General features: G+C 34.0%; 1 protein-coding gene across 1 annotated transcript in view; it reads left to right on the top strand.

Annotated features, from left to right (window-relative positions):
- PolG1 (DNA polymerase gamma, catalytic subunit tam) overlaps positions 1–27025 on the top strand; it is a 93906-nt gene that overhangs the window by 32882 nt on the left and 33999 nt on the right. The window contains exons 7-12 of the mRNA XM_076452422.1: positions 1351–1491; positions 13077–13156; positions 14559–14741; positions 17885–18047; positions 20756–20868; positions 21387–21483. Coding sequence (XP_076308537.1) covers positions 1351–1491; positions 13077–13156; positions 14559–14741; positions 17885–18047; positions 20756–20868; positions 21387–21483 — 777 coding nt within the window. The remainder of the gene's footprint in view (positions 1–1350; positions 1492–13076; positions 13157–14558; positions 14742–17884; positions 18048–20755; positions 20869–21386; positions 21484–27025) is intronic.

Genomic DNA, 27025 nt, shown 5'->3' with positions numbered 1-27025 from the left:
AACTCATTGTTTTCTTTTATCTGGGACTGATGCACCATTGTGTTGTCTGTGTAATACTTAGGTCATAATAAGCCACATTTTACTGTTGAGAATCGTATCAACGGCACCGTTTTAAACATGTTCTGTCTCAAGGTTTATCCGTAACTTTAGACAGTGTTATTGGCAATGGTGACATTGTTCACCTTAGAAATGTTTTTAGTTTTTTAAAGGCTATTAATCTTTTTAATGCTATTTAAGTTTTATAATTTATACATTAGACCCTTTTTAATGTGATTCCCTTTTAAGAATCAAAGTACATGTAGTTCAATTTGAAATTAGAAAATGACCATAATGTCAAATAACTCGAAACCAGGACTGGAAAGGCCAGCTTTAGGTGACTCATGGTGATTTAACTTACCTGTTATTCTTTCTGATGAGTTATATTAATTACAGTTATGCAACAGAAAGTTCTCTACAACTTGTATTACTGTAGTTTTTCTCTTACTGCTGTAGACTAGATGTAAAAATTGGATTTAATGCTATTTATGTTTTTACTTCAAAAATTAAACTTTGTTTTGTTTTACCTTAATTCACTTATATGAATTGTACTAAGTTTACTTTAATTTTAACTTTTTCCGGATGTTTGGAGTAGATAGCATAGTTGCTTTGTGCCATAAAACACCAAACCAACAATAACAACGTTTGAGAAGAGATCAAACAAAATAAGTCAAGCTTGGAATAATAACTATTGTACTATAAGATATTTAAATTATAAGAAAGCTCAACATTCCACTATCACTTTTTGCAGATGAAAAAAATGAAAAATTATTTCTTAAGGTGTTTTCATCTTACTTCAGATTCAAAGATCTTTCACTCTTAGCACCACCACACCATGTGTTTTGGTTACTGAAAGAAGATTAATTTAATTAGTCTCAAGAATTATAAGAATGTTCAAACACTATAAAAACAAAGGTGTTTGTTATCACTTAACTTAAACAGAAAAAGATAATGTGTAATACAATTTAACTTAACAGTGAGATTTTGTGATTTGTCTAGTTTAAGGTATTAATAGGTGCACAAGCAATTGCACCAAAAATTGATGTGTTATCAACAGGCATACATAATTTTATTGTATATGGCTATTTTTTTAATGACAAAAAATATATTTATCATACTGTTTTAGAGAAAAGATTGGTGAGATTTTATTTACCTTTCAGAACAAACATTGAATTAGTTCCTTGTACAGTGTATATACTGATATTTTTTCTGAGCCTCAATTGTGGTAGAATGTTTATAATCTTTACTCCTTGGTATCAAACACGGTAGAAAATTAACATCTTGAAGTACTTAGAATTTTATTTTTCTTATCAGGCTCAAATGTGGCAGGATATCAGCTCCCTGAATAATCTAGTTGATGTCTATAGTCTTTATTGTGGAGGTGCTCGTTTGGACAAATCTGCTCGTGACATTTTTGTTACAGGAAGTCTGAATGATGTGCGGCAAAATTTTCAAGTAGGATGTTTTATCATTAATTTACAATTTATCTGTTAGATAAATATCAATTTTTCAAATTAAGTAATTATTTCTTTGCTCTTTCTGCTTGATGAAAAGTACATTATGTTTGAACCTTTTAATTCCAAATATGAGAAACTTGTTACTTATAATTACAAAAATACTAAAATTATATTTTCCATGGATGAAAGTTTGTTAAAACACAAAAATGAAAGTAAAATTTTAGTGTGCACAAATGGACAGCAAAGAATGTGATATTTAATTTGAGGTAATAGTCAGTTGCTAAATGAAAACTTAAAAGTGTATAATAGCAGTGTTTTTTTTTGCTTTAGTAGCTTCTCTTTTATGCTTTGATCAGTGGCATGGTTAAACTTATTTTGATGGTGAAGCTGTTTTATAAGCTGGTCATAACTATATTTATGTGGAAAAATTATACTTAGACAGAATAAAAATGTTAAACTCTACTCTCTAGTGCTATCAAAAGAAATACAAATCCCAATGTGTAAAATATTTATTAAGTTTTACCCAAATAAGTACACAGTGTGAAGTATGAGGCATCCATTCAGAATATTAGAGAACACTTGTTAATGTACTGTAATTTTTAGTTTTAAAGCAGTAGTGTCCTGTGGTGGAACACAGAGAAAATATCATTAGTTACTGTTTATTTTTGTCTTGAAAAGTTCTCAGGATTGCCATGTCAGGTAGGCTGATTGTGAGAAACTGACTAAAATTTTCACAAGTGTAAGAAAGGTACTACATGTGATGATCTGAATTCATGCTTTTAGTTGGTTATTTACTTCATATATCAGAAGGCAAATGAATTTAAAAGAGTTTCAACACATTAAGATAGGAACAAAAGCATTGAGTAGGAAGTGAGTATGACTATTTGGAGCAAGTGTTTGTAAAAAGGGTTATTCTTATGAACAAGACTGGCAGCAAAACAAAAGTAGGGCTGCCAGCTGTGTCTTGCTTGCAGTTTATAGACCCTATTCTTCTGTTCACTTATTCTCAGATGTTTCCCCACCTCCTTTTTTGTTGTGGTGGCTATGTGGTTTGGGGGAGAGGTTATCCTGGGGTCTAAGTCCTTTCTCACATCCATTCAGTGTTTGGTACATTGGAGCATTTTATTCCTCTTTTGCATCAACAGAGTTCTGCCTTCTCTTTATTTGTGAGCTAAGCTATGACACATCTGGTCAACAGATTTTACACTTCTTATTCTCTTCCTGCACTAGAGGTTCTTTCACTTTAATGAATTCTAACGTCCATGGAACCCTTCATTCCTTTGGAGCAGGCACTTATGTGTCTTATACAGTGAACCTTGTAGACCCAAGGTTTCCTTTCTTGGGGTCTGTTGCCCTCTCGTGTGAGCTTCTCATTGTGGAATTCTCATGGTGGCTTGACTGTGCCTATACTACTTCAATTTTCCCCTTACCACCTCTCAAACGACATTTCTTTCTTGATTCCTTCTCTAAGATGCATCTCTTGCACTTACTATTCATGAAGTACCCATTGCAAGAACTTTTGCTTTCAAGTATTAAACATACACTTCTTATGCCTATTTTCATTGGGTTTATCTTTTTGCCTATATTTTGCTAGAAGCTTATATCTTGGTGGTGGGCTGCCTCTTTTGGCCAGTCTGTTTTATTTCAGTGGAGTGGTCTCTTCACCTCCAGGTCATTTGTGGAATTTACTTTTGGTTGTAAATGCCTCTATTGGATACATTTATCACCATTTTCAGCTATGGACTACCTCTATTATGGTTCCATATTCCTCATTATTCAGCTCTGTTAATTGATTTCTCAACAAAGCCCATCCTTATTTCTTTTTGAATGCTTATACCTTTATCTGTCTCCTCTATCTTGTTCTTGGCTTTCCATGCTTCTCTTCTTCTTGGGCCTTATTGTTGGTGCCACAAGGTGTTTTTTTCTTGTCTTCTCCGCTCCTTTGTGCTCTCTTCTCTTCTTTTCTCTGCCCATCTTCTGTGCCTGTCTGAGGCCTCACTGATGTTTTGAATGTACTTGTGCTTTTGATTTCCTACTTTTTGTTCTTTCTCTCCTGGCATGTTTCATCATTTTTCTCACCTGTAATTACTATTGTTCAGTATCTATCCTATTGATGATTTTCCCATCCTCTTTCACCACACACTCTCCTCTACTTAGACTGATCTTTCTTTCTTCAGACTTTGAGCACAATAGGTTCTCTATACTTCTCTTCTTCCTCCCCTCTTATACCTCTTGCTTATTGGACCATTTGGTCCTGGATTCACTACTGTCCACTTTAGTGTATTATAACATATCTTTTTCTTTTGGGGTCTTCTTTTTTTCTGTCTTTATCTTAGACTTCTCTTTTTCCAAGGATTTCCCTCCTCCCTTTCCAAGATGGGTCTATTAATGCTTCCACTTAGTATGTTTGTGTCAGGATGTAGGTGCCTCCAGGCTTTCACAGTTCTTCACTTTTTTCATTCTCTTATGCTTATTTCTTCATCAGTCCTAGGATGAACTTTTCCAGGTGAGCATGCAGATACTCTCCTCACATTTATCTCTTTTTATACACCCTCTGGCTGTTTTATTTTTTAATAGTTTTCAGCTTTAGGAAGTTGCCATTCTTCAGTCTCCTCACCATTTCTGAGAAGAATACTTACTATTTCAGAGTCACTTTTTCATTTCATGAAATCACACCACATGGCTGGTATTGTTTCCAAGGTTATATTTACTTAAAATCTGCATTGAACCAGGATTATAGAAAGTGAAAATTCATTTTCTCTCTTTGATTTAGCATTTGAGTATGCAGTTTCTTGTACATGTTTTGTCATTAGTGCATTATTGATTCCTTTGCAACTTTTTGAAAACTGATTTTGTCTTGTTTTTAATCACTTAGCTTTTCTGCAGTTTTCTTTCTTACCAATTTTCCATAACATGCATTCTTAATCCAGTGTCCTTAAAATGATTTAGTTGTGATTCCTTCCACAGTTAACAACCTACTACTGCAGCAGTTGTCCACATTGGTGCACCTTTCTTCTTTTGGTTTGAAATACCTCTCTTGAATACACTTGTCACCATTATCAACCCTGGGCTTCTGTTATAGTTCTCTGTTCCTCATTCTTCATATCTGTTAGTTGATTTCTCAACCAAGCCTGATCTTGCCTCTTTTTATACGCTTATTCCTATATTTGTCTCCTCTCTCTTGTTCTCAGCTTTCCACACTTCTGTTCTTCTTGTTTTTACTCATCTGTGATTATCATTCACTGCAGATTTTTGGATTCTTCAGGTGTTGTCAGAATGACTCTACCTTCATTTTGGACCCCTTCTTTACTATCCCCCAGTTCTCATTCCCTTCCTTCCTCCATGGAATCCTGTTTCATATTAGCATCTGTTGGAAATGGTTTGAGATTTTTTGCTGAAGGACACTATCAATCCCCTCAAGTCGCCCTGCTCCAAGGTTTTATTTCCAAGGTGTTTATTTTTCTCTAAAAAAGACTGGCACTTATCCTTATCCTATCATCAACCTTTCAAATCTTAAATGCATCATTGACTTTCTGTGTTCCACTTGGAGTCTTTTATTATGCTTCAGTGGACTCTCGCTATGGGTCTCTTGATGTCAAAAGTTTATCTCAAATGCATATACCTCTTTATAGCCTCCAGATAATGCCATAATGTTCTTCACAGATGTTGAGGTTTTCCATTTCTGTCTTCTTCCTTTTGAATTGGCATAAGCACTTTCTGTCAACTTACATGTGGTCAGAGTTTTTGCCTGCCATATTCATGATCAAGATTTGCAGTTTTATCACCACATAAACAACTAATTACTTTTAGCATCTCTCACTGGCACCCAGTTCCTCCTCTGGGAAACTGCTAGAGTGGGGTGGCTAGTAAACTGGAAAAGTTTTATCTTAAGTCACACAGAACTGGATTCATTTTGAGGTGTCTCTCAGCACCTTCCTCAGATACATCCAACTTTATCCTATTCACTTGCAATCAATGGAACTTTTGATTTCCTAAGGAAGATTCTCTTTTTTCTCTGCTCATGAGATTCTTTTTTTTAGAATGTGGGTGTCCATGAAATTTCTTCTTCTGTGGGGTCATGCATATGTGAATGTTGCACAATCAATGAAATCTTGTTTCGGATTCCTTCCCATCCTGAGTTGAACCTGTTCACTGATGTTCGTCTCTGAGTGTGTGAATGTGTGGTTTATGTGGGTTATTGGGAATTCATTGGTTATTAGTGGTTAAACCTTCTTCTCCACATTAATATCTTGGAAAGTATTGCCATTTGTTAGGTGATGGTTCATTTTATACCTTCAATATGGGTTCAGTTGGCAATTATTTGTTCTGACCATTTAACCATTGCCTATTATATAAATTGACAAGAGGACTTCAATTTACCTTCCCTTTGTTTTCAGGTGTTGGATCTCATTTTCTTTCCTAATATCAACAGATTTGCCTTGTGGCTTAATATATCCCAGGTGCTCTGAATCTTGTAGCAGATTGATTATCTTGTTCCAACAAGATATTGACCATGAAGTGATCCCTCGCTTCCAAGTTTTTTGGTGGCTATGCTTCCAATTTTGTACTCTTCTGCACATATTTGTTATTCATCTCGCTTTCAAACTTCCCTTATTCTAATCTCCAGTTTTATGTGCTTTGGATTTGGATTCCTTCAGTCAGGATTGGCCCAACCGTTATCTTTATGCCTATTCTCATATCTGTCTTCTTACTCTTCTCTCTTAGGTCCAAATCACTTTGTGTTGGGTCTTTCTTGTTGCCCCATTGTGACCTACATATCTGTGTTTTTCAATCCTGACCTTCCTGCAGTCAACCCTTTCAGTACCTCTTCCTATGTGGCACTTTCTTCTGCAGCCATGTGTCATCCCACAGTGGCCATACACTGGCTTTCACACATAGTGTTTATTTAGTATTTTGCGAGAGGATCCAGGTTCTTTATGTACATTTAGCTTCCCTTCTTTCTTGTTCTGTCCACCTCTTGTTGTTATCTGTTTACCAGAGAAAATGCTGCATTTTTTGCTATTCTTCTTTGTGCTATGGTTTCTTGCCATCCCAGCCTGCTGCTCTTCACCTTTCAGAATTCTTTACCTGCCTGTTTGATAATGATTTGTTGGTATCAATCACTGCAGACTATAAAGTGGCCTTATCCAATACTTTTCCTTTTTCTTATTGCTACAGCATTTTGTCCTCTCCTGACCTGTCTCTCATTTCATTCATCCACCCCATAAACAAAGCTTCCTTGCATTTATCCTTCCTCCATGTGAACCTGTGACTACCTGTTCTCTTTGTACCACCTTTCTTTAAGTATATATATATGTGTGTGTATCTTTTTTTTAATGTGGGTGTTATCAATTAAATATTTTTGCTTTCAATGTCTCCCACATCCTGTATCATTGTTCCTATGTTATTCTTTATCTGAAAATATTTTTTTACCTAAGATATCTGCTGCATTTCTAATTTGTATTCCCACTCCATTCCAGATTGTTGTTTTTGTCCTGTTAGTACTCTTCGTTGTTAAGTCCTCTTGAGGTGGATTCCAGTATGTGGTGAGGGAACTTCCCAGAGAAGATTCTGTACTTTCAGTTAACTTCTTTGGGATCTAAACATCCATCCACGAGTTTGCTGTGCTTGACAACCTGTGAAGGGGAGGAAAGGATCCTGGTGGTTGAGGGGTCCAACACACCACTTTGGCCTTGAATTCCTGTAGATGGTTGACTCCCCCAGGGTTAATCAGCTGGTCCACTTGGGCTAGGGTCAACTGAGTACTAGTGTTAGATGTTCTCAAAGAGTGTTGTAGAGATTGTGTCTGATACTGGTGTTCGGGTACGGTAATCACAAAAGTCGTGTTGCTGCAGTGTTCTTATTTGGCATTCTAATGTGCCCCCTCGTAGGGCTTCATGGCGGGTGGGGTTAGTGGGCACCAAAAAATTGTCTTTGTTATGGATACCCCATTTATGAAAAAATAAATAAAAATGAAGAAATTGAAAAAAAGAAACAGATCATATGAAAATAACCACACATGGACAATGTTGTATGGTCAACATCACAGTCAGATTCTGTACCTTGATTTCTAATTATTCATTCCTTATCTAATAAATTCTCAGAGCAGATGTACCCCTTTTTTATTCAAAAGGAATTAGAGGGACTTACTGGCTATCATATGTCAGTAAAGAAGTTGTGCTCTGGAGACATTTTGGTGGAAAAATCACCACCATAACAGACCAAACTCCTCTTGAAATCTAAGGCCATTGGGGATATACCCATTGAGGTTACTCCCCATGCAATTTTAAATTCTTCCAGAGGAGTTATAGTTGAGAGGGATTTAAAGAAAATTCCTGAGTCTGAGATTCTCACTTGTTTCTCCAGCCAAAGCATTTCTATGGTGTGCTGAACCTCCACTCACAAAGACAGAATTATGGTGCCTACTGATGTTTTGATATTGATATTTGCATCACCATGTTCTCCTGCCACAGTCAAAGCAGGTTATCTGAACTGTATGGTACAGCCATACATTCTCAACCGTCTTGGATGTTTTCAGTTTCAACAGTTCAGTTGCTCAAAAACATTATGTTGTGGTTCTTTAATATGTGCTCCTGGTAGTGACAAAGACCATGATGCTTACGAGTGCAATCTAGAACCATGCTGTGTTAACTGTAGTGATTCACACTCCTCTTACTCTATTTCTTGCCCTAAATGGGTGGAGAAGTAAGAGGTCTAATGCTTGAAGACTATAAGTAACATCTCCTATCCAGAAACTTGGAAATTGTTGTCCCCAACTCCATCTTGGACATATGCTGTTGCACTCCTTTATACTGCCACAGTGGTAATGTAGAGAGAATTCTCCATGCTTTCAGCAGAGTTGTTTGCAAAACATCTGAAGAATCTTTTGCCTTCCATGATTAAAAAGGTTGACAAATCTCTCTCTACTTTCATTTCTATTCCTGCCACTCCTTCCAGTGACTGCCTGGTTCCATTTCCTTGGGTTTTGGGTTTGGGTATTTCCTTGAGTCCATCTTCTTCTGCAGCCCCAAGAAGTAAAACAACCACTCGTTCATGCCCTCAGTTACTGTAATCTTTGTCCACAGACAGAGACCTGCCTACTCAGCCAGGGCAGGATCCATGGAGGCTGATGAGCCTTCATCCAGTAAAGAAATAAACATGGTCAAAAACAGAAGGGCTCCCCACCATTTTCTTTCTCACATAAATGAAAATGGCCACTCTAATCCAGTGGAACTGTCAGGGTTTTTTTTGAAGTATAGATGATATTAAAGATTTGATTGATTCTTACTATCCCATGTGGTTCTCCTCACAGGAAACATTTCTGAAACCTGCTGATATAGTCACCCTTCAACAGTTTTCTTTCTGTAGAAATGACAGGTTGTGTGATGGATGAGTGCATGGTGGGGTAGCACTACTGGTTGATCAGCATGTGTCCACCCTATCTTTGCCACTGATGCACCCTTGGAGGCTGTACTATTTGTTCTCTCTACCTGGCAACTGAAGAGATCTGAGATCAGTCAGACCTTGATGCTCTCATTGAGCATTTACTGTCTCCCTTTTTAATCCTGGGGGATGTTATGTACATAATTCCCTCTGGGGAGGTGCTGATATTGATGGAAGGGGTTGCTCCATACAGAGTATGCTCTCAGATCACAACCTTTTTCAATACTGGTTCTTATACTTATTTTCATGTACCTAGTCAGTCTTTTGCTGCTATTTACCTTTCTGTCTGCTTTCCTTCACTTTTCTCTTACTTTTCTTGGAGGGTCAACAGTAGCTCATGGGGCAGTGATCATTTTCCTATCATTTAGAGAGAGACTGGCCATGGTCAGTGCCATCCAATCCACATGCCTTGATGGAAGTTGGACCAGGCCAACTGACCCTCTTTCACTGCTCTCTCAGAACTTGATCCTGCCATAGTCTGTAAGCCATCAATAGACGACTGGATAACAGCAGTGACTTACTGTATTGTCCAGAAAGTTTATCAGTGTATTCCTAAAACCTTGACACATTTTCCACAGATTCTTTGTTTTTGGTGGAATCTTCCCTGCCACTTGGCAAGGAAAGCTCGAAAACGAGCTACCTTTCATAGATATCTCACACTTTTAAATTGCATTGCATTTCAGCTGGCCTGTGCACATGTTTGGCAAGTCAAATGTCAAAGGCAGAAGGAATATTGGATTAAATACATCTCTTCTACCAACAGTTCCAAAGTAGTGTGGGACAAGATTCAAAAGATTTATAAACAGTATACTTCTATCCCACTTTTGATCTTGTTTTCTGATGCCCAGAGCATTGCCAACACTCTCGGTGAAAGCATCTAGCACTTCTGCTTCATCCCCCACCTTCTTAGCCATCAAGACATGAGCAGAGCAATCACCTCTTTCCTCTTAGGCTGATCATCTCTAAGACTATAATTGCCCCTTTATGCTGGTAGAACTCAAGCTTGCTCTTCATCAGTCTGGCAGTACCTCAGTCAGACCATATGTTATTTGTTATGAGATGCTGTGCCATTTCTCTTTTGCTATTCTTCTGGCTGTTTTTAACTGGATCTGAAAAAGAATGTTTTTGCTAATGCTTGGTGCCATGTTATTGTACTCTCTTTTCCTAAGCCTGGGAAGGGTCATAAAATTTCCTTGAACTACTGTCCAATTGTTTTGACAAGCTGTTTCTGTAAGATCTTGGAGAGGATGGTTAATGCTTGTCTTATTTGGTTTTTCAAATCAAACAACCTCCTCTCACTCACTCAGTATGGGTTCCAACAATAATTCTCCACCATGGACCACCTGATTTGACTTCAAACATCAATCAGGGAAGCCTTTTTCAAGTGACATCATCATTTTTCTGAATTTTTGACTTTGAGAAAGCTTATGATACAATGTGGAGGTATGGCATCTTGTGAGACCTCCATTTGTACAGGTTGTGTGAGCAATTACAAGTCCATGTGGGTTCAACACTCTCATGTTCTTTTCCACAAGACTTTGGAGTCCCTCAGGGCTGTATTTTGAGTGCTACACTTTTCATTATAAATATTAATGCCATCAGTGGACACCCCCCCTCTACAGTTGCTTACTGAAATAGACAACAGCAAAAAGTTTTACCCTTTCTCATTCCAAAACCATTTGCATACACTTCTGCCACCAACAGGGTATTCAACCAGATCCCAAACTCCATCTTAGAAAAGTTATGCTTCCTGTGGTCCCTGAGGCAAAGTGCTTAGAGCTTATCTTTGACTGTAAGCTGACTTTTATTTCACACATCAAACAGCTATATGTCAAGTGTACAAGGACACTTAACATTCTCCATGTCCTTTCTTTCACTTCTACTTCTTGGGGAGCAGATTGATGTTCTTTGCTAAAATTCTATTGTGCCCTTATTCTTTCAAAACTGGATTATAGGTCTCTGGTATATGGCTACGCCAGAACCTAGGCCTTGAAGATGTTGGACCCTGTCCAGTATCAGGGGTTTTGGCTCTGCACAGGGGCCTTCTGCATTTCTCCAGTCCAGAGTTTATGCACTGAATCTCATGAACCTTCTCTTTACCTTTGCCATTTGCAATTGCCTTTAGTGTATGCTTCAAAACTTTAATCCTTGCCACAGCATTCCACCTGGGGTTGTGTCTTCCTTCCTCAGTGGATTATGCTTTTTTGGAATAGATGGTCTGCCATTGTCCCTTTTGGCCTTTATGTCCAGGTGCAGTTGATAAACTGGGTTTTTCCTTCAATAGCATTGCTGTATCCATTGATCAGCCCATCCCATCATGGCTAATTACAATCCCCAAATGTGACCTTTCTTTGAGTCATCTGAAGAAAGCAAATACTTTTGATTGGAAGTGTTGCTTTCTATTTGCCAAAATCTTTCAAACCATCCTTCCCTTTCCATTTGTACAGATGGTTAGAAATCAGGTGATTCTGTGGGCTCTACCATGGTTTGTTATGATTTGGTTGTTGCATATAGAATCCACTCTACAGTTTCTGTGTTCACTGCCAAATTGTATACTTTTTCTCTCAGGTCACGATAACCTGTGTTTTACCGTCATGATGTCACTCTTGATCCTAATGATAGTGCCATTTTAAACATTTTTTTCCCATGGGTTCATCCTAGCTATTGGACAGTGTCATTGGCAATGGTGATACACTATCCACCTCAGTTGTGTTTTTTAAATTTTTAAGGGCCATTGGTCTTTTTAACTCTATTTAAGATTTTAATATGAAAATTGGATTATGTTCTGTTTTAGCATGATTGCTTTTTACATATTTTAATGATTTTACTTTTTTTTTTACCTTTTTCCCTGTTGTTTGGCACAGATAGCTCAGTTACTTTGCACCAATAAATGCTAAACAACCAATCAACCAACCATTGTTATGTTGCCCTCACTGCTTCCTTTTATGGTTCCTGTTCCTGCCTCTTTATACCATGGAATTCTTACTCAACCTGGAATTTCTTTCCAGTCACCCTTACAAATTTGGTAATAATATATTTCCATGTCTCTTTGCACCAAATGTGTCATATTAACCTTTCTATAGCTGTCTGTTTCTATCATCATTTGTATAATAGTAATCAGGCTGATATATGTATCACACAACATAAGTTTATAGATCACTACCTATCTACTTTGGCTCTGTCTTCCTCTTCTCACTATTGAATGCAACCCATAACCATCCTCCACACCTCATTTTCACTCTGAGTGAGTACATTTTTTACTTTTCTTTCTTACCATTACAATGGCCCTTTTTTTGCTTTTGGATCCTGTTTTGTGGCAAATGATGCCTGTCCAAGTACATTTTTTACTAAATTCTGTACTATTTAGCCACTGTCAATTTCTAACACTCACTGCTGAGATGGGATTTTCCAGAAGACTACTTAAGGACCCCTCACAGTGTCTTGCTTTATAAAGTTAGACTGAACAAAACCATACATACATGAATTATGTATAAAGCACTGTTTTCTGCTGTTGCATTCCTCCAAACGCTCCACAATGTTGTTCCTCCCTCTTTTAGTGGAATATGGGAGTTCTTGCCACATTTCAGTTTCTAGATGCTTGGGATGTGAACCATGAAGATATTCTCCTGACTCTGTGTTCTTCCACTCAATCAAAAGTAGGGCAGTAGTGTTCATTTGGTATAGATGGTTTTATTGTAGACTGGAATAAAAAATATCTGATATCACCTGTTTTTGGACTGGAAAAATTTACCATGCAGTTCACTCCCTTAGATGGCTTTCCCCCATCCTACCACTTCCTGGTGTGTCAGTTATTGAGTGGTTAGGTGCTGGATTTGTGCAAGACCAATCAATATAATACCTCACCCATGTAGTTGGTAGGAGTCATCCTGCTATCGCAGACAGAATGATAAATTTTGAAACTTCCAAATTTTTGGACTGGATTTGATAGCTCTATTACACGTAATCACACGATGGTATGTGGGAGCATCAAGACTAGTAGTGAGTAACAATTGTACATATAGTGTGTAGGAAAATGTTAACTTCCAATTACCTGTATGTAAGTGCTAATGATTGCTTCAGTAATAAACTGCAATTTTGACAACAGTAAACTTAAGTGAAGATTTTTTGTTTTTTCTATAGGAACTAGTTCATTACTGTGCCCAAGATGTGAAAGCTACTTATGCAATCCTACAAAAACTACTGCCTCTTTTCTTTGAAAGGTTTGTATGAACTAAGGCTAAATAAGGCAGTCTTTTGTTTCTTGTGCTCTCTGTGTGTTGTAGAAATAACGTGTATGAAGAATTCAGATGTCCATGTTCCATGATAAAGAGGTTTTCATTTGTTAAAAAATGTCAGAAACTATAATTATGTGGAGCTTAATTGTTTGCACTAGGTATCCTTTTAGTTATGGTTTTAAGACTTGAAGATAGATTGTTGCATAACCTTCCTTAATTTACATTAATGTTGTTGTTATTAGTTACAAAGTTTTTGTCAGTGCTTCCTATATGAGAATGTAATATTTCAAAAAAATGTTTGAAAGGGTAAGCTTCAAATCTTGTACACCAAGTGTTGTGTAATCTCTGATTCTCATAAATTTTAAAATTAGTAACCACAACTAAAAGTCCTGTGGTTTTTAAACAAAGTTGTTTTTTACATTTTTAATCATTAAATGCTTTTTTAAATCTCAGTTGGAGTAAATAACTTTGTTAATGTAGTATTGCTAATTCAAATGTTATTGTGAGTGGTGAATGCATTTTAGAATTTATTTTACTAATTATTTTTAAGTAGATGTGGAAAATTCAGTAAATGAGATTTGAGTGGTGAATGTATTTTAAAACTTTCTTTACAGTAGATAGTGTAGGTAGGAATGAAAAATTCAGTGGATTAATTTTGAGTAGTGAATGTATTCTATAGTATTCTATGCAATTGGTAGTGTAGGCTAGACTGGAAAATTCTGTAGATGACTTTTGGCCAGGTTGAATGCAGATATCAGGAAATTTATGAAGAAATTTAGCAGATGTTTGATGAAGAGAAGGTACAAGTTTTGGGAGACTGATATGATATTCACTTATTTAAACTGCAGACTTGTTATTCATCTTAAGATTAGCACATTTTATTTTTCTCTTATGCATCTGTTTTAATTAGTTATTTTTATGCTTAATTTAAATCACAATTAAAGCTTGCTAATTATGCATTCAGTGTACATTATTTCTGCTAATTTGATCAGTAGTATTGCACTTTAAAAATTGTTAACCTTATGATGTACTTTTAAATTGTGTATTTTTCTTTTTTTGCAGTCACTAAAAGTGTAAGACAACAGTGGAATGATAGAAAATATCTTCATTTTTCTCCCACAATTTCAACTGTTTTATCAGTTCAGTTAAATATGGGGGATTACTTAAATAAATTGTTATGAAAAATAGGCTGTTTACTTTCTTAAAAAATATAATGCATAAAGTGTACTTAGTTAGAAGTCTGTTTATAGAGATCAAATAAAATTACTACTTGCTTTATCTTGTAAGAGTGAACCAACACATGAAAATTGTATAAGTTACAGATTAATTAAAAATTTAAAATTTTGTTTCATTTAATAAATGACATTTGTATCTTGAAAAAATACAGATTTCCACACCCAGTGACATTTGCTGGAATGCTTGAGATGTCAACAGCTTATTTACCAGTGAACAAGAACTGGCAACGATACCTGAGAAATTCAGAAGATATCTACCATGATCTCCAGAAAGAACTGAAACTTTCTTTAATGCATCTAGCAAATGATGCTTGCAGTCTCTTACATGATCAGAAGTTAGCTCACTATTATCTATTAATTAACTTTTCTTTAACATAGCCAGAAGTTATTTTAGTGAAGTTGGTTATTTAATTAACTTAGTATTTTCATTGGTTAGGAGAGTTCAGCAGTCTAGGTCTGGTACATGACCAGACCTTACTCTCATGCTTCTGTTTGTAACTGACCTAATATTCTGAAACATAAATAAATTTTTACTGATGCTGTTGCTTGGAATTGGTCCAGAAACTTCATACATGATCATACATTATTCTGGTGATGGTGGTGTGTAATTGACATAGTGCCCTCATATATGTATGAATAACTAGATTTTGACATCAGTTTATTATTTTCTTTAATTAATTTAATGATTCCTTTATTATAAAATTTTACATTGATTTATCTATTTCATCTAGTTATTTTTTAAAACTAAGTACAAAATAGATTCTACCATTAATAAAAATTGTTTGTTGTCATAGCTTTCCAGATACTGAAACATAACTTTTTATAATTTAAGCACTTTAATGGCTGTTTTACTTCATCTTTTTGGAATCTGAATTAAACATTTTATCATTTATCTCAAGGTATTTTAATTTCCCATTTTACTTCCATTTATACTTAAACCAACAACAGTTTGTTTGGTAATCATTTTTCTCTATTTTATTTTAAAGTAGTTATTAGTTGGAATAAGTAAACTATGTAGGTTTAAACGTTTACAAATATAAAGACAAGTTTCCATCCAGGCACCTTATTTCCACTTGCATACAAAGCTATTCTTGTTCAGTGCTGCCCTCTGTTCACAATAATTTGTTTCACATGTTGCAAGCATTTCAATCTCATGCACCCCTCGATTCACATTGCTTAAGTAATTCTCACATGTAAATTATAGTACAACAAACCTCCAACAGTAGTAGTGCCACACACCCATGTGACTCCCCATGTTATTCTACTTGACTCTTATCTCTTCTTGTTTGGTAGTGCTCATGTTTGAACATTTAGTTTATACTCCATTCAAGTTCTCTATTTATTATACAATAATCACATTTGTAATTTATTCCAAAGAGGAATTATTTTATGTTTCTACACAGTTAAAGAACTTAATACTTCATTCCAAATCATTTTGAATATGAATTCCAAATTCTGAGTTGCTGCTTTAGAGATTATATCTTATATCACCATATTTACATATGCTTTAGATGGTGGTCCTCATCTAGGGAATTACAGGCTTTACTTCTTCAGGATATTGAATGTTCAATGAGCTGATTTTTGTCAGACCTTGACTTGAGTTTGAAGTCCCACACATTTTGAAATACAGGCTGTTGTGTTATATGCTTATGGTTCTTGGATATATTTACTAACCTACACTTTGGTGTCTTGTGTGAAATATTCTTTTTGTCATATTTATTTTTGTATCTTCCACCTGTGTTTTTGGTCGAATCTAGATGATCTCTGTTTTCAAGAATTCTTTCCATTGACTCCTTTTTGTGAATTTTCATTCTCCTGCACCACTCCTCTGATTGTGATTTTTTTTCCCCTTCCACCCCTACCCATTGGGCTCAGCTCGTGATTCAGTTATCCTTTTATTCCTTGTGCTCTTCTTCCCCTATTCAAGTTATGGTGTCTTCACCCCATTTAGGAACTGTACCTTTTACCTGCAGCTCAATACCATTGTTCCTTGAAAGGTACTTCCATCTATCATGCAGTGGGACTTTACCTTGTACATTCATCTCCTATTATCTGTTTTGGGTCGCTGTTGTTTCTCCATATGAATACTATCTTCCACTTGTTACCATCCTTCACTCTTCTGTGAGACTGTAACTGGGTAAGTTTTCTTTCTTTGGTTATATATATTATTTTTCAGGAGCCTGTTCTATGTTTTGATCAGAATCCCACCCTGTGGCAAGTTGTGTCTGTCCAGGTTATATTTTAATCACTTCAAATTGTACTAAAACTCATATTGTAATGTCATGTAGATTTCACTTTCATAATTTGCATGAGCACAAAATGCATACTGTTCATTACAATCATATAAAACAGAGCTGGTGTGTTCCACAAGATAGCTCATGGTATATTCCTCGTGATATCTTTGCTTTATAAATATGCCTGTTTCAGACTATACTAACCCATGAAATTCATGGATAAAACAGAAGAGGATTGCTGCTGATCCCTGCAGTTCCTTAGATTAATAAATCAGATTTGATATGCTTTTCAGAATATGGTTTTTGTGGTCACCAATTGCACTGTTCTTTGTGTGAATGTTTTTCTTGACTTTCTACCGTGGTTGTCGAATGTCAGTTCCTGAAGGTTGAATTTTGGATTGTAGTTGGCTTTTGTGGTATGATCATCATTCTATCTCTGCATGGATGTTGATTTCTGGCAGTCGAATTTTGGACACAGTTGTGTTGCCATTTATGATTTGTCATGCCTTAACCACTCCACACGAAGGGGCACACCTCCTATTTTACCCTCATTCTGTTCATTGATATATTTTGTTTTGGATTACTGTATAACCCTTTTCTCTTCCATTGGAATGTGCTCCTCACAATTTTCTGCCTGGATCTGTCACACCTTTCCCATATTTTGGCAAAGAGTATACCTTGTACAGAAGTGGTGCAGTTCTCATGTATAATTAGAGGGCCCCCTCATTTGTGTTATTTGAATTCTTTGAACTTTTGAAAGAAGCTTCTATTTTCTTCCTTGAGCCAGCTCTACCATCTATTCAATGTTGGATTTTAGCTATGCATGTAAGAAGAAGTAAGCCAAAGTAAGGTACCTTGTCTGAAGTTATAATTTTTTACACTGAAAATATATGTCCGACAGGTACTTCCACTTTTATTTCCCACCCTTCCTCTCTACTGCCAACAATTGTTTGCATTTCTGCCTAAACTTGAAATGATAGTTTGGTAGAATAGCATAGGATGTGTGATACTAGTATTGGTGAAAGTTTGTCTTGTTGTAATTTGCATGAAAGAATCAGTAAACCATGTGAATTGAGGGGTGTGTGGGAATGAAAGACTTGTGGCAGGCAAAAAAAAAATTACAAATAGATGGCAGCACTGAATGAGAATAGTATGTGAGCAGAAGTAAGTACCTGCGGGAAATACATTTTCAGTGTAGGATAATTAAAAGCGTGGTTATAATGTATTTTTGTGGTTTATATCAGATATAAAAATGATCCATGGTTATGGGACCTTGACTGGACAACCCAAGAAATGAAATGTAAGAAACAAGTAACAAGAAAAAGGAATACGAAAGAACAGGAAAGAAAGGATAAAGTTAGTAATGATGTCAAGTTGGTAGATGCATTTAAACCAGAATCAGTAAAGGTATAATGCATTTCACTTCTCAGTTATGCTTGTAAAGGAAATATCAATATGTTGCTAACAAAATAAAATATGAAAAGTTAAGATTATTCCATTTTAGGAGCAGATGTAAAAGTTATGAAATCTGTTCCATTGTACTAATTTCTAAAAAAAATTGTAATAATGCATTTACATACTGTACTGTTGTAATTAATGGTCATTCTTATACCCATAATTAACTACAACTGGTTACTCATCTGTATGAAAAAAAGAAATTTTACTTAGCTTTGTTCTGGCACATTTTGTTCTGCCTTGTGAAAAATAGTTTGGAATTTCTTACTATTGAAGTTTGTTCTTTGTAAAGAATTAACTGGGCCTATGTTCTTGCACACTAAATTTTAGTCTGTAAGAAATAGATTGAAGTTTATATATATATGTAGAATAGTAGGTTATATTTATTGAAAGATTTACTGAAGCTTTATTCCAGCATGGTTATGGTACTTTAAGTTTTACTCATTAACCCTTTTGCGTATATGTGAGGGTCAAACTGTTGTGACTTTTACAGCATTACATTTAAAATATAATTAAACAACTCAGTTATCAATGTATGTCAGTAAATGTAGTTTATAATTCAAATGTTAATATTGATTTGTATAAGTTGATTTCTGAATTTAAAAAAGTATATTTAAATTAATTCTCAGTCTTCATTTTTATGTGTCATGTGATGTCTCTCTATTCTAAATTTTCCATTTTAGATTTTCTTTCTCTTCTTATAAGGGTTCCAGAATGTTATGAACAACCAACTTAGTAAGTAATATAAATAAAGATAGCTTCCAAAAGCAAAATCTCAATCATAAAGTTGTGCAACATTTCTTATTTTTCACGTTTAATTATTGGTTGATATTTATTAACACAAGTAACTAAATATGTAATTAAAATCTCATTAGATAAGGTAAAAACACTCAAATGAAAAAAATAGTAATATTTTTTTATTTAATTTTTTCCCTGATGGAAATAAGTAGTTAAATATTACATGATGTATACCTGAAACTTTGTTTATCCTAAACTCTCTGCATTTTTAATGAGTGATTTATTGCTACTTGTGGCAGCTAGATAATAAAAACAATAAAACCAGTAGAATGAAGCAAAACAGATGTAAACCAAGACTATTAAGGACAGGTAGAATTAGATCATTTTAGAACCTTTTTTGTTGCAAGGTTTGTGAAATAAACTGAATCCATATAGTGTTAAGACAGAGAAAATAAGAGATAAAATATAAAGTTTAACTGAAAAAAAAATGTTTTGAAAATATATAGGAGGCTCTAAAGTTTATGCAAATGAAGTTTGATAACTGTGAGATGAATAATATTGTTATTTTTAACAAGAAAATTATCTTGCACTTAGAAATTTCAGTGACAACTCATTAGTAGAAGTACTTTATTAAAAATACCAGTGTTTTTGTGTGTAACATACTTGTACTGTTGCCTATGACTTTCCAAATTTCTTGAAGAGACAGCGAGTAAATATGAAATAATTTTAAGCAGTATTTTGCTTATAAAGGCTTGAATTAATGAATTTTTCCCATGTTCCTAGAGTTAAGAAGTAGAACTAAAGATTCTATAAGTAACATCCAGTTCTAGTTTACATGAAGTATTTTATCTGTTCTAGTTATTTTTCTTTGTTAAAAAGTTGATAGGAACCATTAAGCAATAATATTTGTTGTTTGTATACCATTAATAATATTCAACAAATAAGGGTTTGACTCCCTGGAATCTTTTGCCATTGTTTATATTACCCTGTAAGTTTAACTACACTTGTCATAGAAAAAAAAAAATTCCTATAGCTCTCAAACAAATGTAATTTAACAAATTTCATCTTCAGAAATAAAAGAACATTCGAAAGAGTTATAAGCAAGTTTTCAGAAGTATTTTAAAAAGACCAACAATGGCATTGCTTACATGCCAGGCTTGTCAAGGTTTTGCAGACTCGTGTATTTTAACTTTTTAAAAAAAAATTTCATGAATAACATGAAATTAATGTTACAAAATGAGATATTATCAACTTTATCCTTTTGTTTAAATGTTGAAATAGAGACAGAGTTATTATTTTTCCTTATATTATAGAATTTGATATGTTTGTTTATTTGATATATAAAAGAAACTTACAGATTTTGATAAGGTTAGTTGGAAATTAGTTGTGGAACATTAGGTTTCACCATACAAGTAGTAGTCTGGAGCTTTGTTCTGGAACATTTGATTTAATCATACAAGAGGTACACTGGAGCTATATTATAGAACACAAATGTTAACCATACAAAAGGTAGGCTGGAACATTTGTTCTAGAACACTAGTTTTAACCATACAAGAGGTATGCTGGAGCTTTATTCTAGAATACAAGTTTTAACCATACCAAAGGTAAGCTGGAGTTTTTTGTGGAACACTAGAGTTTTTTACTTAGTAAAACTAAAACAAGAGTTCTTTCTTCTGTTATGCTGTTCTAGGTTTTATGCCATGTTTTTGTTTCAGATAAGTTGATTGGTGCCTTTTCTGGCAGGCTAGGTTTTACTATGAAATTTTGCATTCTGTTTTGCTGGAACAACTTTTTATCAAATTCATTTCAATTTGTATTTTCTTTTACTGCTATTGTCAACCAACTAGTTAATGTATTATGTAATTTGCCTGTTTGTTGCAAATATTTTTATCACTGAATTATTGACATCTGTGTATCTCTAGAATTACTCCATGTGTGCACAAGATGATGAAGATTTAGATGAGGACTTAAGGAAAGTTTTTGAAACAGTGGACAATCTGTATAAAACACAACCATTTCTTCCTGGCTATCCTTCGTAAGACATGTTTCCGCATATGTTTTAATACTGGTATCACACATTCTGATGTGTGTGATGTATGTGTAGTATTGCAGTCATTTATTTATATAACTGGTAAAATTTCAAATGTTATCTTCACATAACAGTATGCTGATTATAGTTATGGGTTGTGATGTTGAATTCATGTGATATAGCAATTTAAGAAATTTAGTTATTTGCTACATGGTCTAATACCCAATTGGTGTTTGTAAAGAGTCAATGTTTAATTCACATCATAGAATTGATGAAAGAGCAAAAGAATATAAGTAACATTACTCAGCTTTGTAATCATGTTTTTATGTTTAACAGGTAGCATCATGTTACTAACATATCTTCCTTTTATGTTTTAATAAGCTCTAAAGATGAGAACTATTTGAAGTTAAAATTGGCTGATATGTTTGATGAAAACAAAACAAGTAGTTTATGTATGACAATCTTTGCTGTATTATGTCATTCAAGGTTGGTTTTGAAAACAGTTTTATTTATTACTCATGTAGCTGGTATCGAGATTTATCTGTTAAGCGAAAGGAAGGTAATAAAGATGACAGTAATGAAGATGAATGGGAACCTGGTCCTACTCTTATCAGTACACAGGTGTGTTAATTAAGTATGTCTAAACTTTTCTGTGTATATAATTTTAGGAACTAATGTTTTATAATTTAAAACTAATTTTTCCATGAATATTATTGATGTATACATTGTGTTAAGTGACTTCTTTTATATCTTTCCATGAAATTAGTTATAGGAAATATCATAGTGGCAGTTTGAGACTATTATTTCTATTAATGTGGTAGTAATTAGTATTCATAATGTAGTAAGAATTATGATTCTCTAATTTTATTTTTCCATGAATGTGGTTATACAAAGTTTGTATGGTAACTTGAGATGAACCCTGCAATGAATGTAGTTGTAGGAAACATTGTATTGGTAGTTTGAAATTTTACTTTTCAAGTATGTAATGTTAGTTTTCATTTAATGCGTAGGCCACCCTAGGCTCTGGCCAAGGGTCCTGGTCAAACAAGAGAGTCCACCAACCAAAAATCATGGTTTGTAGAAATAGAAGTAAGAGTGAGTGAGTTGTTGTTATTATTTTTAAATACTACCAGGGCCTAGGGTTTTGCTAAACCTCAATTTGGCTCCTTGTGTAATAGTTATACTTATCATTTGAATGTTTTTTGTTTTTTTTGTTAATGAAACTAGGAAGCATTGTGTGGATGATTCTTAGATGAATGTTTTCCATAAATGCAGGTATAGAAAAACTGCTCATGAAGTATAAATGTTAAAATATTCAGATACAACAGTGCTGCAGAAATGATGAAAGGTGCAATTTGGAATGGTTTCATTCCATCTTTTGGCATTTTATTTCTAAAGGAGTTAAAAACACAAGAAACACATGATACATGGATAATACTTTTTTATCATTCCATTCCAAAGGTAATGTACCTCAATTTCTCAAATACTTCATGTCACCTCAACGTAAAATTTACATGTGAAATTGGAAATAATTTTATTCTGCCCTTTTTAGGTATTTTAACCCTACTGAGACAGGTGGAAGTCAAAGGACATGTTATCACATTTATGAACTTATATTCAAATTTTATTGAACTACTATTTTATGAATATATGTCATTAAACTAGATATCAAATTGTAGAGTTTAATTAAAGTTTTAGTATTATGTGTTAATTTCTTAATTTGAAAGTAAATACCAAAACATGCTAAATATCGATTTTTGTGTGTCACACTGGTAAAGTGTCTTCTGTGTTCAGTCAGTTTACATTTTATGGTGCCTACAATACAATGTCTGCAGTTTCATATGCATTATAAACTCAAATTTCCAATATTGCCAAACTAGAATATAAAATAGGAACCTCATTCCATATGTATTTGCTGAGACATCATGATATTTATCCAGTCCACCATTTTGCTCCACCCTTCACTTCATCATTTGAGAATACTCATTTATGTACGGTTCCTTTTTTATATTTATGAGTTCATAACTATCTGAAAGCTCTACATTTCTTCTATGTAATGCTGTTAGTCTTTCTAAATATTTATGAGAGTGCAGCTCTTATATCATTGGAGAGTTTGAAATATTATTCTCAGTGCTATTTTCGAAACATAAGTTAGATTTTTTTAGATCCAAATATAGCATAGTTAGGAAGCCTGGTCAGTAACAATAGATTTTTGATTTTTGTGGTATCAGTATAGTCATTTAAAACTATTTGGTATTCAAAAAATGCACCTATAAAGTCTACAGAAAGTTTTCCTACATTGACATGTGAATTTGGACAAGGCTTATGATGATTGATAGCAAGTACGACTCACAGCTGCAAAAACAGAACTTCAAATATTATAAGTGTTGGAGATCATTGTTTTCTGAATAATTTATATTTACTGTTCTATGGTTAAGGAAAAATAACTCAAATTTAAGTAACCAGTAATAATATATACACACATACACATTAATGTATGGTAACTGAAACCTCACTGTACCTTACAGAATATTTGAAATTACATTTTTATTGGTTACTGTGGTAAAATAGGAAATAGAATGTTCATAAGCATGTTCACATCTATATTGACTCTAAATCTTGACAACCCTAATTGGATTAGATATATAGAGCCATATCAAAAATATCCTCTTAGTTTTGTATAATTCTTTAGGCAGTTGTTGTTATAACTACTGTACTGTGTAAACAAGCTAATAAATACTACCCCACTGTGATTTCAGAGCCAAAGTTTGAATAGACTCTGTAGGAAACATCTGTTTATCAACCAACATTCAAATACCTACCAAATTTATTGAATCAGCCCAGATTTTCTACAAAGCTGTAGCATAAGTATTTTATAATACTTTATACAATTCTGTTGTAACAGTTAAACTATCAACAAGTTGATAAACCCTGCCCTACTGTGTTTTCAAAGGGAAAGTTCTGAGAATTGTGCCAAAAAAGCTTATTTGATACTGACAGTGTCAAAAGTACTCCAATTACAGTAATAGCTAAACAGGAATAGAGATTCATTGCTTTATATTTGTCAGGTTTCTACTTTGGCTGCTAACAGTAGAATAGACATAGGAAATAGGTATGAAAAATTAGAAAAACTCAGAAGATTTTCTCTGGAAATTTAATGTCTGTACTTAATAGGACAGGCAGTGTTATTCATTCTGTTTTTTTCTAGTTTCTAAGCCATCTGCTAGCAATAAAATAAATACAGAAAATAATTGTGAAAAAGTGAGAAGTGTAAACTCTAACCATAAGTACTTTGAAATTTTGTGATCAAAACTAGCAATACTATACATTTTATTCAGTATTTGCAACTGTTATTTTTGTTATACTTTGATTACTTATCTAAAACCTGGAGAATCAAGTATAATGTTACAGTAAAAAAAATACCAGATAAAATATAAAACTATACTGAAAGTAAAAAATGTTTGATATCTAATTATGTTTTTTTTAATTTTTCATTTCTTTTCACTATTTATTATAAAAGTAACTAAAATATAAAAAATAGAAATATATTACATAAATAATGAAAACAAAATAAAAATCTTCATGGGGTATACACACCTGCAGCTTATGCATTATGCTATTCAGTATGGTAGTGCTAGTTATACATGTGCCTCATGATTTTTGATTTAGGTCAGTATTTTTAGTCAGACGTGATTCAAAGGTCAATAAAACAAAAAAATTAAATATAAATAAATGTATACTGTTACAAGAATTAAACTATTAAGATTAAACATTTGTTGTTTCCTCTTACAGCTTGTAGTTATCCTATAACAAAAAAAGTTATTTACGTTTATTTTATAATTTTTATGATAAAAATGTAACACCACTGTGTAGGGTTAATATTGACAAAATAAAAGATTAAAGATAAAGTTTTATTCAAAAAATGTTTGATGATTTCCTAGAAGATTTGCATATGAAATCTGGCAAACTTGAGATAAAGAAAAGTAATTTTTATCTTAAAATCAAAATTACTTGGCATGTTGGATAGTGAACATTCTGAAAGAAAAAATTCTGTAGCAAACCATTAATAAAAAATCTTAATACTTCATATAAAAATATCAGGTTTTTAAATTCAAGCCTTGTAATGTTTATTAATAATTTGCAAAATTATGTAAAGATATGCATAGATCATTAAAAATATATCATTAGTATAATTACTCTAATGGATACTTTTATGGTCATGAACCATTAGTGACCTTGATCTGCTTACGTAGTCACTGTGAGAGGTGAACACCTCATGGATATAGACTACAATAAAGAAAAGTATTCCCATCAATTATAAGTAAAAAGGTTCTAAAGTTGGTGTATTTAGTTTATCAGCATAAGGTAAATTTACATTGCATTGTTACAAATTATAATTCTTCTTTTTTAAACCTAGTATGTGAATACAAAGTAAATTTTGTGTACATTATTAATAATTATCTTGTTTTAGATGTAGTAAACAGCCTAAGATACATTTACAGCACATTATTAGCAGAGATGCCAATCATTACGATTTTGTTGTATACATTACGACTATACTCTCATACAGACAAATATTACGACTTGCTGCAACTCCCAAATTATTATATATTTTATAGGCCTATACAATAAAGTGATAAATTGTTCCCCCAGGGCTTGAAAGGGGTGAAAAGAAAATTCCTAGTGAGATACAAATAACTTTTGATAATAAATAAAAGACATAGTCCAAATGGTTACTTGCGATAATCATGTTTGTGCTTGAAATAATAAAAAATATTCATATCTCTGATGTCTGCCAATAGTTTGAGTGCAGTGCTTCTCCATACTGGGTACATGGGGGAATCCATAGTTACGTAATCAGTACTCACATAGATGGATATTTCTTATTTTCTAAGCGGCATAGAAACACCAATGTGATCATTCACAAGATGGAAAAAAAGAAGCCTCGTTCACCAGATTGTCTTGTTTCTGGCAAATCTTAAAGGACTAAAACTGTGAATTAAAAATTTAGGAAAGAGTATAGTGCAAAATATCCAGTCATTGCATCAAAAGTCAGTGACAGTCATGCATTTTGTACAATTTGTCACATCGATTTTACTGTGGCACATGGCGGGATAAACGATTGTTTCAGACATACAAAATCGGCATCTCACCAACAAAAGGTTGAGGTGAAGACAAAAACGATGCAGATAATGACATTTATGAGTAAGTATTCAGAATATGAAACCATAAATGCAGAAGTGATGTTCATGCAATTCATCATTGCTCATAATTTACCCCTGGCTGTAGCCAGTCATGCACAACATCTATTCAGAAAAATGTTCCCAGACTCTGATATAGCAAAAAAATATGGCTGTGCTAGAACCAAAACTACAGCCTTGAAGTTGGGTTGTGAAGATGACAAAATGATTTCAAGCATACTTATTAACAGTGTTTACATTTTAGCCACAAATGGATCCACAGACATGGATGACTCAAAACTGTATCCAATGATTGTATGATATCTTGACCCTTTGCTTGGAAAAATTGTTTGTTCTCTTTTAACAATGGTGGAATGGAAAGAAGTTTCAACAGGAGAGAATATTTTCAAGCTTTTGGGGCATGAACTGACAAAGAGGAAAATTCCATGGGGAAACTGTCTTAGTTTTTCTTCAGACAATGCCTCAGTTATGTCTGGTACAGGTAAAGGTGTGATGGGATACATCTCAAGATGACAGCCTAGCATTTACTTCATGGGCTGTGCCTGTCACCTCATGAATATTGCTGCCCAGAAAGCTTCCAGAGAACTGCCCTGCCCAGTTTCTGATATATTGATGGATATCTACTATTTTCTGGACAAAAGTGCTAGCAGAAAACAACATTTCAAAGAGTTTCAAGGATTGTATGACAAAGAAACAAGACAAATTCTACAACTTGTTAACATAAGATGGCTATCACTTGGGGTGTGCCTCAACAGAATATTGGACATGTGGAAACCATTGAAGTATTTTCACTGTGAAAAGGAAAAAAACTAGATTAAAAAGGATCTAAATGTGCAGCTCAGTCAGGCAGCAAGACTTTAACAGTCAGGATATCCTCTCAGCCACACAAGGACACACTCAAGACACCCTCTCAGCCACACAGGGACACACTCAAGACACCCTCTCAGCCACACAGGGACACA

The sequence above is a fragment of the Tachypleus tridentatus genome, chromosome 8 (assembly GCF_004210375.1).
Source record: "Tachypleus tridentatus isolate NWPU-2018 chromosome 8, ASM421037v1, whole genome shotgun sequence".
In the NCBI taxonomy this organism is placed as follows: Eukaryota; Metazoa; Arthropoda; class Merostomata; order Xiphosura; family Limulidae; genus Tachypleus; species Tachypleus tridentatus.
The sequence above is the reverse complement of the archived record's forward strand: the minus strand, read 5'-3'. Positions and strand labels throughout refer to the sequence as shown.